The 13,997-nt window shown below is 41.2% G+C and overlaps 1 protein-coding gene across 3 annotated transcripts in view; it reads right to left on the bottom strand.

Annotated features, from left to right (window-relative positions):
• The window catches only part of LOC134337462 (TLE family member 5-like), a 153,088-nt gene that overhangs the window by 114,917 nt on the left and 24,174 nt on the right, over positions 1-13,997 (bottom strand). Inside the window, exon 1 of one of the 3 annotated variants that reach the window (XM_063032494.1) lies at positions 13,792-13,983. The exons of 1 other annotated variant lie outside the window; for it this stretch is intronic. In XM_063032494.1, coding sequence (XP_062888564.1) covers positions 13,792-13,863 — 72 coding nt within the window. In that variant the 5' untranslated portion in view covers positions 13,864-13,983. Of the gene's footprint in view, positions 1-13,791; positions 13,984-13,997 lie in introns of those variants that run through there. One more of the 3 variants, XM_063032493.1, reaches the window with a different exon arrangement.

The following is a 13,997-nucleotide window of genomic DNA, read 5'->3' as shown; positions in this document are numbered from 1 at the left end:
GTCTAGATGCAACAAGGTAACTCGGGGAAGGTTGCAGTTTTAAATATATACATCTCTTGCCAGCATGTCTAATTTAGTTCAGGTCAATTGGAAGTCAAAGGCCGAAGGCTAATGGTTGAAGCCTGGGCACTGGAAACTCGGGAGCTCAGGCCTGGAGTTGGAGGACTGTCCACGTGTGGGTGTGTAGGAGGAAGGAAAGGGACTCACTTTGTTGCTGTTTTGTTAGTAGTTGTGTTCTGTGTTCTGCTGAGCATTGCGGGTATGCTATGCTGCTGCCAGAATGCGTGCTCTCCCCAGCACATCCTTAGGCATTGGCTGTTCACGCAGATGACATGTTTCATTTTATTCTTCCATGTACACATTATAAATAAATCCAGATCTAAATTTTTAATACTTTTGCTTGCCTCTCAGTTGATTTCCCACATCAGTTACAAGCACAGTGACAGGTGATGCCACTGAAGGAACTGTCTCGGAGTCACTAAACCTAACATAACCAGAGTGGTGAATCAGTTTAAGTAGAGACAAGTGATTAGCCCAGAGTGCTTCAGTCCAGTTAATTTCAATGATTCACTCAGCTCATTAATTCTCAGCGGGTTCTTCTGAATAATGCTGTCAGTACTCATTGACTATACAAAATCTCTGCTAACTTGAGGTACACAAGTAAAAACGTTTTTCTTTAAAAAATTTTTAAAAACTATGATTGAAAGGTTTCAGTGTGAAAGCGAACAATAAGCATTTAGTGTTCAATTGAACACTGAATTCTATTCGCAGCTACTCAGAAGTCATAGCTCAGTCATAGTCTGAAGAAAACGGAGAACTATGACTGAGTAAAATAATTCTTAATTCGTTCTCAAGAGATAACCTGTGGCAGTAGGCCTGCCTCTAAAGGGTCTGATTATCAGCCAAGAAGACTCACTTAGTCTGCATCGTCGGCAGCAAGGTTATTGGTGACACTGCCATGGTTACCAGCCCACAACATCATCGCTTCTTTGGATAAGCCTCAATTGGTTAAAACGAGCTAATCATCTTACACAGGGCTATATTTGTGATGGATTGATGTCACAGTGCCATGCAATATTCCCAGGTCTAAGTGTATCATGCTGCCAATTGTGATGAAACATAGCACAACCACTTTATACTTGACAGCACTTTGCAGAGAGGGAACAACATTTTAGAGTTTATTACATTTTGGGGGACATGGTAGGGACTCATGAAAAGGAGGGAACAAACCATGCAATTGATAAATTGGATAGGAGGATATTTACAGAGTAAAAACTTCTACTGATGAGAATTAGAAGAGCTGAGAATGCTTGTGTTGAATTCGTATTAAAATAGTGGTTATGATCAGGAGAGTGTATGGATTACTTCACAAGCTAAATGATCTCCTCTTATCATTAAATCCATTAACCTGGGTAGGATCCTCAGTGAGAAACTGTCAGAAGTACACATCAGGACAAAACTTTGCCACCAAACCCTTAAACACTGCTAAGCCAGACATCTTTATCTTTTGAGCTGGTAAACCCACCACAACTTTCTATAGATCCTATAGACAGGACAGGAAACTTTCTTCCAGCTCTCAAAATGAAAGCTGCAAATTTTTACTTCATTCAAAATGAGGTTTTTTCTTCCCCCAGGGTCCAATGATTTCTTTATCAATGACTCCTGTACTTTCATCTCAATTTGCAACCTTGCTTTTCTATTTAGCAAAAACAAGTAGTGTACAAGTAAGCAAATTTTCACCAAGATCAGAGGTTGTATGAATAGCGTATACAGCATTAATCTGCAGACAAGTCCATGCAAATCAGCATAACAATCCATGTCCTTCCCAAGACTACAAACCTAAGATTTGACTATTTCAAAGATCAAAGATTTACATGTATTAGGAATTTCTTTTGGTGTCTTGGTCAGGGAGGTACATGCAACAAAAGAAGTCAATTATAAAGAATAAATAATTAAAGTTAGTGGTTAAAATTCTAATATGGAATGTGCACAAATACAGAAATACCAGCATGTATTTACTATATCAACATTATAAGAAGTGGTTTGAAGTGTTTACAGTGCAGTGCAGGGATGTGGATCATAAACAGAGGGGATGGGGGGGCAGGGTTAACTGGAATAGTTTGTCAGATTAACTGCCTGAGAGAAGAAACTTTAAAGATGGTGGGAAGTTTTTTTTTGTTTTAATAGCCCTGTAGTGCTTTCCAGAAGAGGGGAATTGGAAAAGGCGGCAGTTTTCAGGGGGGGTAGCGTCCATCAGCTGCCTCTAAAAATTACAGAAGGTCAGCATTGATGCTTAGAAGTTCAAATCAGAGAGATCCATTTTAAAGAATCTTTCCTGGACAGAGAGGTGTAAAGCACTGGACAACTTCGAAGTCCAGACCCATCACATTTCAACTGCTCAAAGAGAACAACACTTTCATACTCTCTGCATGAGCCTGTATTAGATTTGTTATTTTTCAAAACATATTGAACCCTTGGTTTTATTACTTCAGCAGAATAAATCACTCTTCAGTCTGACCAAAGATGCAGCATTTGAGCGCAGGTGCAAATTCAGATGATTGCATTGATACTGGAAAATACTCAAAAAGGTGGCACCCATCAGTAAGGATATTCACCATCCAGGACATGCCCTCTTCCCATTCCTACCATCTGAGGAGATTCAGGAGCCCAAAGGCACACACTCGATGCTTTTGGAACAGCTTCTTCCTCTCCACCATCAGATTCTGAACAGACAATGAATCCTTAACACCACCCTCACTATTCCTGCACTACTTATTTTTAAATACATCTTTTAGAATATTCATGAATTATTTTGATGCACAAGCCTAAACTGCTAGGCTTCTAACAGGGATTCACAAAATCAGGCAAACATTTTAACAGAGTATATATGGAAAATTATGCAGGAACATTTAATTTGGGCCAACTAAGTATCACATCAACAGATTGGAGTAGCATTAATTGCACACTGGAGAAGAGAACAGGTACAGATGTCAAGGACTCACAAAACAATTGCAGTGAGACATGGTGCTGCATTTAAAACTGACAGAGAGCAACAACAGAATCTGAGGAAACAGCATTACAGTTGTTTGCAAGTGAGCATCAAAAATCTTTGCATTTACATAGCACCTTTCTGGAGGCTTTTAGCCACTGAAGTAGGTTTGAACCACAGCAGTGTTGGTATCATAAGCACTTAAGAAATAGGAGCAGAGAAAGGCCATCTGGCCCATCAAGCCTGCTCTGCCATTCAATAAGATCATGGCTGATCTGGCCACAGCCTCCTCTCCATCTACCTTCCTTTCCCCGTAACTGTAATTTCCCTAGTATGCAAAAGTCTATCCAACCTTGTCTTAAATATATTTACCAAGGTAGTCTCCACTGCTTCATTGGGTAGAGAATCTGACAGATTTACCACTCTTTGGGAAAATCAGTTCCTCCTCATCTCCATCCTAAATTTACTCCCCCGAATCTGAGGCTATGTCCTCTAGTTCTAGTCTCACCTACCAGTGGAAGCAACTTTCCTGCTTCTATCTGATCTATCCCTTTAATAATTTTATATGTTTCTATAAGATCTCCTCTCATCCTTCTGAATTCCAGCAAATACATTCCCGGGCAACTCAATTTTCCTCAGTCTAAACCCACTCATCTCTGGAATCAACCTGGTGAATCTCCTCTGCGCTACCTCCAAAGTCAGTATATCCTTCCTCAAGTAAGGAGACCAGAACTGCACACAGTACTACAGATGTGGCCTCACCAGTACCCTGTACAGTTGCAGCATAACCTCCCTCCAATCCTTCTAGCAATGAAGGCCAATATTCCATTTTCCTTCTTGATATCTGCTGCACCTGCAAAACAACTTCTGTGATTCCCGCACAAGCACGCCCAAGTCCTTCTGCACAGCGGCATGCTGCAATTTTTTACTGTTTAAATAATCTGATCTTCCATTTTCCCTTCCAAAGTGGATGATCTCACATTTATCAACATCGTACTCCATCTTTCAGACCTTTGCCCACTCACTTAACCTATCTATATCTCTCTGCAGACTCTCTGTATCCTCTGCAGACTCTTTGTATCCTCTGCGTAATTTAGATACACTACACTCTGTTCCCTCTTCCAGATCGTTAATGTATATCGTGAACAGTTGTGGGCCCAGCATCAACCCCTGTGGCACACTGCTCACCATTAATTGCCAACCAGAGAAACACTGCAGTCAATTGGCACAGCTATGGTTGCAATGTGATAATGACCAATTTTACATACACACAGTGGCCACTTTATTAGATACACCCGTACATTTGCTCATTAATGAAAATATCTAATCAGCCAATCGTATGGCAGTAATTTAATGTACAAAAGCATGCAGACATGGTCAAAAGGTTCGGTTGTTGTTCAGACCAGACATCAGAATAGGGAAGAATGTATTCCAAGTGACTCTGGTGCCAGACAGGGTGGTTTGAGTGACTGATTATATCCTGGGATCTTCATATACAATCGTCGCTAGATTAGAGGTTCCCAACCTTTTTTTATGCCCTGGACCAATACCATTAAGCAAGGGGTCATCTCAGGTTGGAACCCCTGCTCTAGAGTTTACAGAGAATGGTGCAAAACAAAACACACCCTGTGAGTGGCAGTTCTGGGGGTGAAAATACCTGGTTATCGAGAGAGGTCAGAAGAAATTGGGCAGACTGATGCAAGCTGACAGGAAGGCAATAGCAACTCAAGTAAAACATGTTGCAACAGTGGTGTGCAGAAGAGCATTTCTGAATGCACAACAAGTCGAACCTTGAAGTGGATGAGCTACAGCAGAAGGCCACAAACATACACTCAGTGGCCACTTTATTAGGTACAGGAGGTATACATGTCAACAGGAGGTATACATATACATGCTAATGGGTAGCTATTGGCCTAGACACAGGGATAATTCCTGCTCTTCAAACTAGTTAAGAGACAAGTAGATTATAAAAAGGAATAAATAGAAGAGAATAAAGGGGACAGAAAAACTGAGGAAACAAAATAGTGGAATAATAATGATTAAAAGAGAACAAAAAGGTTGTGTTATAGATACCTTAACCCAGTCTGGCTCACTCATCCTTGGAGCACAAGAAATATATACATAACTCTCTGAACTTTGTTCGTATTCATTATTTATAAGAATTGAAATCAATATCAGTGACCTTTAAATAACCTTTAAGTCCAATGTTCATATCTTTTCCCCCTGGTGCTGGAAGCAGCATTGCGATTACAATCAGAGTCTGCCTAAGCAGATGGTGTTATGTGGTAATGTCAAGCTCTAGCCACTTGAATAAAAAAAATCACATGCTAAAACAAACATTAAAAAATTCACAGTCCCAAGTATCTCCACCTTACTGGTCTGCAATACTAATGCACCTGCTGCCATTTGGAAACTGAATGCAACTTTTTAAATATGTTCTTTAGAAGGCCTCGAATATCTGCCCGTTTTCCTTCCAGTCCTGACGAAGGGTCTTCAGGAAATGTTGACTGTTCATTATTCTCATCATGGGTACTAGCCTCCCCACCATCGAGGACATCTTCACAAGGCAATGCCTCAAAAAAGCAGCATCTAGCATGAAGTCTAACCAGACTGGGTCTGTTATCTTGGGGGTAGCATTGTTTTGGTGGCACTGCCATTCGTACAGGATGGAAGCAGGCCCTTCGGATCAACAAGTCTACGCATCATGCACCCGTCAATTTCAGCCTTGCACCCATTCCTTCCTTTAAAACATTCTCACTAATTTCACCAAGTTCTTCTCCCATTAAGGATGGCCCCTCTACCCAAGGTCAAATTCCACTCTCCTTCTAGCCTTCCAGAGGAAGTTTTTTCCTGCATGACTCCCTAATTCACTTTTCTATCTTCACCAATGCCCAATGCCATTCCCAGTACTCTTTGATACAACCACAGAAACTGCAACAGCTGACTCTCTAACTCTTCCCACCATCCAGGGACACAAGCACTCCCTCCGTGATGCATTGATTCATTTTTATTCCTTTCATTTTAGCAAAACACACTGAACAGTTACAGTCTTGCTTTTTCCACCACATTGCCAAAGGAAATTACACCATGAACACTGAATGCAGCACATCAAATTGGATTTCGGAGATGTTAAGCAAGTTATAACAAATACATAGACTATTTTGCAAATACCCGGTTCCTTAAGACTGTTATAGCTGGGGTGGCAGTGGGAATAAACTCCCACTACCTTCGAAATGTTCCCAATGGTGTGCATCTCAAATAATCTCTGATAATCAAGTTCAGCTCCTGGCCTTCACGTGTGGCTTAGCTACTAAGCCCAGCAGAACCATTTCTACTGACAGGAGGAGGAGTAAAGGTGGGTTACTGGCACCATAAATCCAATTGCTTTGGGGCTTGTCAGTCATAGTTGACAGCTCATCTCAGAGAAGGAAAACACTGGCCTCAAAACTCTGATGTCTTGTGGCTCTACCAACTCATGGAGTAAACGCTGAAGAAAAATCTGGAGCTGGAGTCCCTATGGAACTGCTATCCCTCCCGATCGTCAGGGGAGGCGCGGGGGCCGTGGGAAATAAGATGGACAAGTTCAACACTGTCTGACTATTCCTGCTAAGCTGGTGCTGCCAAACTGTCTCGGTCTCTGCCGTTCCTTTGGATTCACCAGCTGCACGGAGAGGGGGAGCCTGCACCATGGGCTACAGCTTGCTCTCCATATCGTACTGTCCTGGCTTGCGTACCATGTAGTCAGCTGGGATGCAACATCCATGGGTCGACTGTGCTCAACAGAGAACCTCTGATTGCAAATACCTCTATCTGGTCTGAAAGTGTGCCTGAGCCTTTAGTTGCCTATCAATTCAGTTCTCCATCCCATTCACTGCTTTCTCATGTCATCTCTCCTACTTTCCACCCTCCTCTTGATTCTTTCCTCCTCACAAACATTTCATTGTTTATTAAAAACTTTCTTCTTATTCCCAGCTCTGATCAAATTAATTTTCATACCTTCCCCTTTGAGATATATGTTCTTATACTTGCAGAGATGGCGCTGCGCTAGCTGCAGTAGCTCCTGTGTTTGCTGTTTTCCATATTATTTTGTTATTTTTATGTTTTCTTGGGTGTCATTCTGGATTATTGTTTGCCAGGACCATTTGCAATGGCTGCCTTGTGTGTGGAGCGAAGGTTGTGTTTATTCCAGAGACCAGCTCTGGATTAAGCCATGCAAACTGACACTACTGCCGGAATGTGGCCCGAGATCCCCCGGGAGCTTGGGGGGGGGGGGGGCGATGCTGAGGCTGGTTGGGGGTGGGGAGGAAATTTAGACCTTCCATTCCCGCGATCGTCAGGGGAGGCGTGGGGTCCTTGGGAAATAAGACGGACAAGCCTGGTGCACTGACTGGGACGCAGTGGGAATACCGGGAGCGCAGTGTTTTTGTGCTTAACTGGGACCTGGCTATATGCGCATTTCCCAGCCTGCGGTGCTACCATGCCCAGCTTCAAGAGCGTCTGAGCGGACAGACACACATTATTATTCGGTACTTTATTATTAGTTAAGTCTGCACACTACTAAGTGTGATCTTAAATGTTGCTACCGTAACGAAAGGATTTCCCACTTGGGATTAATAAAGTACTTATTATTATGCTCCATGAGGATTTTTTATACTCTAGTGGGGCAGCATGACAGCGCAGCACCAGTGACTGGGTTCAATATCTAGGAGTTTATAAATTGTCCCCATGAACATGTCGGCTTCTTCCAGGTGCTCTTGTTTTCTCCCACATTCCAGACGTATGGATTAGTAATTTAATTGGTCATGTGGGTGTACTCACGCAGCGCGGACTCATTGGGCCAGAAAGTGCTGCATCTCGAAACAAAATAACTAAAGTTTGAAAATTCCTTCCACCATAATGGGGATCTGGCTATTTAGGAACAAGTTAAAACAAGTTTTATAAGCTCTAAATTATTTAAACTGATCAAATGAATGAATGAATGAATGAATGAATGATTAAATGAATTTCCCACTCTATTTCAGCAGAATATTTAACCACACCCCCCACCCCCATAACATCCAATACTCCTTCACCTTGCACTTCACTTATCAATGCCACTCGTCCTGTTTTAATACTCATTATCTACTTGTGGTGCCAACAACCTTCATGCTTCTTCAGTCTACAAGGAAAGTGCAATGACAAGAGTTCAACACAATTATTACCAGTGTGACTGAACACATTGCCGCTGGCTGCAACTGCTCTTTATTTTGTGAAAACTGTCTCATTGCAGCTAGAATTATTTTTTTTTTTTGCTAACCTCCATAACCCCTCCAATAAGCGGAGTACACTATCCAGTGACCTAAACTTGGCATGGTTAACAAATGAGGACAGAAGTTCAAAGGTTAGCCAAATCAGGAATGTGAGTACTTAAGGAACTCAGTGAATCACTTGCTAAGGTCTGAATTTGATTCCAAGTTTAATTTCACTGCTGAGTTGATTTCCAACATTATCACTGGACAGAAAGCATTGATTGTAATCATTGATTTACACTAATGCTACTCCCATTTGAAATAAATGCCTTAAATAGGCATTTATTTCAGCTTAATAAAGTATCAATAATCCATCGATTCAACTCCAGAACTGCTGTGGCTTCATAATCACATTGTCAAAATAGATTTGAGAAAGGAAGGGCTTTCAAAAGTATCATTTAATTCATAGCAGATCAAGGACAAGTCCGTATTATGCACAAACCTTTGGTTTAAAATCAAAGTTTGGTTTAAAAATTAACCACTGGCAACATCAATTACTATTTGCAATTGTTTTGAACTTTCCTACCCTCTGCATCAAGATCAGTTCCTCAACTAACCTCTGTGGTGGCCTGGCTTAATTTTTAAAAGTAATATTCCTTGCCCTGGACTCTCCAAACAAGAAAAGAAAAATTCTATTCATTTTATAAGTTGCCATTGTCATTAGGTTGCATCTGGAATTTCCAGTTGGCGGACGATTTCCCTCCATGCCGCTCTGTCCCGACACTTGTCCACAACATCCCTAGTCTTGACCAGCTTGGTCCAATCCTTGATGTTATCCAGCCACGTTGTTCTTCGCCTTCCTCTTCCTTTCTTTCCCTCCTCCTTTCCATATAGCAAGTCCAACAAGGTGTTATCTCTCCACGTAACGTTGAATGGAGCTTTTAACTTCATAATCTTCTCCACCAATATCCCTGGTCTATCAACTTCGGACAAAACCCTCTCATTTGAAACTTTCTCTACACAGCTCATCTTCAACATTTATCGATAGCACCATATTTCAAAAGCATTAATTCATTTCATGTCATCCTTCTTCAGGGTCCATATTTCTGATCCATAACTCAGTACTGATCATACGTAACACTCGGGGAAAAAAAATTGTCCCATGATTAGGCTAGGGTTAAATCAGGGGTTGCTGGCCTCAAAGAGCCAGAAGGGCTACTCTGCACTGCATCTTAATAAATAAACAAACAAACTTTGGGGAAAAGAGTGATAGAACACTACAGCACAGAAATATGCCCTTTGGCCCATCTAGGAAGTGCCTAACTGCTACTCTGCCTTTGACCTACACCTGAACCATAGCGCTCACATCCATGTACATTATTTTCCTACCAAAAGAGAAATACTCATCCAAATACTTATCTAGAAGGGCCCTAGTACTCAAGCTATAGAAGTCATACAGCTGAACTTGCAGCTCCTTATACCGAAGTCCACTCAACATGGAATCCAGCCTTTTTTAAAAAAAAATACTCACCCTTCTATAATACTTCTAATAACATTGTTAAAAATATCACGGGTAAGGCCCTCCCCACTATTGAGCACATCTATAGGAAACACTGTCACAGGAAAGCAGCACCCATCATCAGGGACCCCAAACACCCAGGGCATGCTCTCTTCTCACTGCTGCCAAACGGAAGGTGGTACAGGAGCCTCAGGACCCACACCACCCGTTGCAGGAACACTTACTACCCCTCAACTATCAGGCTCTTGAACCAAAGGGGATAACTTCACTCAATTTCACTTGCCCCATCACTGAAATGTTCCCACAACCACCTATGTTCTCACTTTCAAGGACTCTTCATCTCATGTTCTCAATACTTATTGCTCACTTATTATTTCTTTATTTTCATACATGCACAATTTGTTGTATTTTGAGCACTGGTTGAATGTGGTCTTTCATTGATTCTGTTATGGTTATTATTCTATTATGGATTTTTTCCAGTATGCCCACAAGAAAATGAATCTCACGGGTGTATATGGTGACATATATGTACTTTGATAATAAATTTATTTTGAACTTAGAAGTCTCATTTGAATGCTACTGCTTTGGAAATTAGTTTGATCCTTTTACTGTAGGTCCAAAGTGGTCTTTGTATCGGAGTCAAAATTGAAGGGCTGATAGGACAGCCACCTGCACCGTTGCCTCTTGACATGTTATTACCAGTGGGTGATGGAAGAACAGGGTTGGGGATAGGGAAATTTCCTCACAAATCTATGTTACAAACTCGTCCCACAGGGAATCAGTTTACTCTGCAGTGACACCGAAATCAGCCTGACAGTAACACTAAATGAGGATATTAGGTTGATTTGCAACATAGCCATTAACTTGCTGGACAGAATGGAAGGATTTAGGTGAGTCAGCTTTTGTGCGAAACTTTGCAGCCAGTCCTCCTGTCCAGCATAGCTATGTTGGAGAGAGAAAAATCATACCAAGTTCACCATGTAAACCAATGGTAGATATCACAATCCAATCAATAATTTTAACTCTCCATTGATTAGTAATTACATTGCACTAGAGCAGGAACTCTAATGAGCACCAATTTGCTCTAGATAAATTTGAAGCTAACCTGCACTTAAATCCACTATCTTAATTTATTAGCCCACCAGATTAATCACAGTGCCAGTGATGGACAACTCTAGGTATGGCCAGACAAAATCCATATTTCAACAATCTAAATGCAGAATTGTACAACTTAGCTTTCCGTTCCAAATGGATTTCCCAAAATCTCTGGGACAGAATCAAGTCTGCATGCCTTAGTGATGAGGATATCTGTGGTTCACTTGGCACGAAACAGTTGCTTCATTCCACAGGGAATTATGTTTAGGTCTTGGTTTCTGGTTGGATATGTTTGGATTATCAACTTGAAGGAACGGTTAACAAATTGATAATCCAAACATATCCAGCCAAAAACTGAGACCCAAACATTATTCCCTTAAGAATGAAGCAATTAGTTAAACATTTTTATTTGATTGCACAAGAGAACTTCATTCCAGAAATTCACTCTTCTGGCTCAGACTGGAATTATTAAATTGAAAAGTAAACATGAATATTATTCCCCACATATAAATGCATGAGCCATTCCTTTCACACCAAGCTCTGAAATCGTGTTTGCTCTCACTTCACACTCTTCCCCACCTCAATTTTATTGATATATCTCAGGAGAAATAATCTGAAATGGCCACGGAACATGCAACTTCAAAAAAGACTAAATAATACAGCTATACACAGAAGAATTTGCTCTCTTTTAATAATCTTGCACCATGTGATCAATTAAGTTTATGGACTAAAGATTAGCTAATGGAAAAATGCCACCCATATACAAAAACCTTTTCATCTCTGAGCAAACCACACCTCTGCACCAAGAGTTAAATTCTATGAATAAAATAGTGCAAAACCAGATTTCAGTCACTACAACACATTTCCAACATCAAGCCTTTCTCTGAGTATTCGATTCAGGGAAACTCAAACAAGCGTGCTTCAACTCTCGCCACTCAACACAAGTTTCTCTTTTCCTAACGCAGCATCCCTCCTTAAAAAAAATCAGCAGCCCAGGTTAATGACTTGCCTAAATATGCACACCCTGTTACTGAGAGATTTGGCAGGGGAAAACAGCAAAAACTCAATAATTTCCCAAACGCCTTCACAAAAAGATTAAAATTACAGTAGTAATCATAAATCCTCCATGGTACAGTGATGAAATGAGACTACTTTGGCCTTTTCAGGGCATAAATCTGATTAATAGCATCTTACAAATTGCTTACAACCCTTCATTTTAACATTCTTGTGAAATGACGAGCATCAGCATCTGCTCCAGGAAGGATTACCTCGGCAACTGTACAAACGGCAATCAAAATGGCAACTATTACGCTGACAAACAAGGTCACTCAACAGCTGTTGTTACAGTGGAATGCAATCTTAAAATATTTAGTCACCACTATTGGACGATATCTTAATTAGCCTGCTTGGTTCCCATGTTTTGTATTGTTTTAAAAAATTAGACCACAGGAGTATAAGGCATACAAGCAGAGTTTGGCCATTTGACCCATCAAGTCTGCTCCACCATTTGATCAAGGCTGATCTATTTCCCTCCCAGTCCCATTCTCCCACTTAACCCTTCATGCTCTAATCATGAACCTATCAACCTCCACCCCAAGTACACCCAATGACCCTGGCCTCCACAGCTGCCTGTGGCAACGAATTCCACAGAATCATCACCCTCCGACAAAAGAAATTCCTCATCGCCATTCTAAATGAATGTCCCTCTCTTCGGAGGTTGTGCCCTCTGGCCCTAGACTCTCCCAATATAGGAAACATACTCTCCACATCCACTCCATGTAGGCCTCCAACATTCGATAGGTTTCTATGAGATTCTTTCCCCCCCGCCACCCCAACTTCTCTGGAGGAGACATTTGATAACTGGAATTCTGCCTGTGTCCATGCATGAACTTTAAATTCAGTGGCATATAACTGAAGCCTATAGGCTTCAGACTGAGCTTGTAACCACAAGCAAAATATTTCTTCCGAGGACTTAAACTACAAATCAGGCAACAGAGAACAGACATGTAGCTTATTCCTCTCATGAGTCCCGAGTTCTTGACCCAAAACCTCCCAACTGTTTATCATCTCCATAGATGCTGCCAGACCTGCTGAGTTCCTCCAGCATTTTGTGTGCGTTTTTCTGCATTTCCAGAATGCGTATAATTTATTATATCTGTAGGATTTATTTCCCTCATGACTTGATATATTTTTTAAACTCAGCAGGATCCTAGTGTGCATTGACAAGGCCAGTATTTATATCCTCCCTTAATCATCCTCAAGAAGATGGTGACAACCCATTTTTTTTTCCACCCCTGCAGAATTTATGATGTTGTGACATTGTTTCTAGGCCATTTCAGGGCCCGTCACATTACTACAGGCCTGGAGTCAAAATGAGCAAAGTCCCCAAATGATAAATCAGTAAGATTGGTGATCATAATTCCACAGGTGCCTGGGTAGGATTTGAACCACTAGCTCTGGACTGAAAACACTAACGCACAGAAATTCAATAGAGGGGCAGTCTCCCCTTAAATCTATCATAAAATGCCAAGATAATTCAAAAACATCTAAAGAAGAAAATTCAAGCTTCAACGTGTGCATTATTTAGTATCTTGACAGAACACGAAAGACTTCGAGATGTATAGAGTACATGGCAATTCCTTTGACAGTTTCAAAAGTCCAAAACTAACAAGCATCATGTTACTAGAATCTGTACGTAGAATTGCAGCATCACAACATTTTGCCAATTATATTTAGTTTTGCATCTCACTCTTCCCTCACTCTCCATTCCATCGTTCAGCTAACACTAAATCCTTTGAAACAAGTACCAAAATCCACAGTGAATTTAGGAAAACTACTCTGCACCGCCTCAAGACCCATCCAGAGTTACTCACGGCATCATGAACCAGACTAAGATCCTCAAACCCCAGAATCATTTCTCTTTCCTTTTGACGACGCAGTTGGCAGTCTCAGCAACAAACCTGGGGCCAACAGCTCCACAAGGTACTTCCAGCCACCTCATGGATGAGAGGGCATTGGTAGGGTTGTGGCATGGTCTAAAAATTAGAGCCAGGCTTTACTGTTGCGAAAACACTTCGACACACACACACAAAGCAGAAGAAATATAAAATGCCGTACTGCAAGTAGCGATTGAGTCAACTCTTAACTTCAGACCTGAGATGATTAG

This window comes from Mobula hypostoma, chromosome 24 (genome assembly GCF_963921235.1).
Source record: "Mobula hypostoma chromosome 24, sMobHyp1.1, whole genome shotgun sequence".
NCBI classification, from domain to species: domain Eukaryota; kingdom Metazoa; phylum Chordata; class Chondrichthyes; order Myliobatiformes; family Myliobatidae; genus Mobula; species Mobula hypostoma.
Note: the sequence above shows the minus strand (reverse complement) of the source record. Positions and strands in the feature narration are given on the sequence as shown.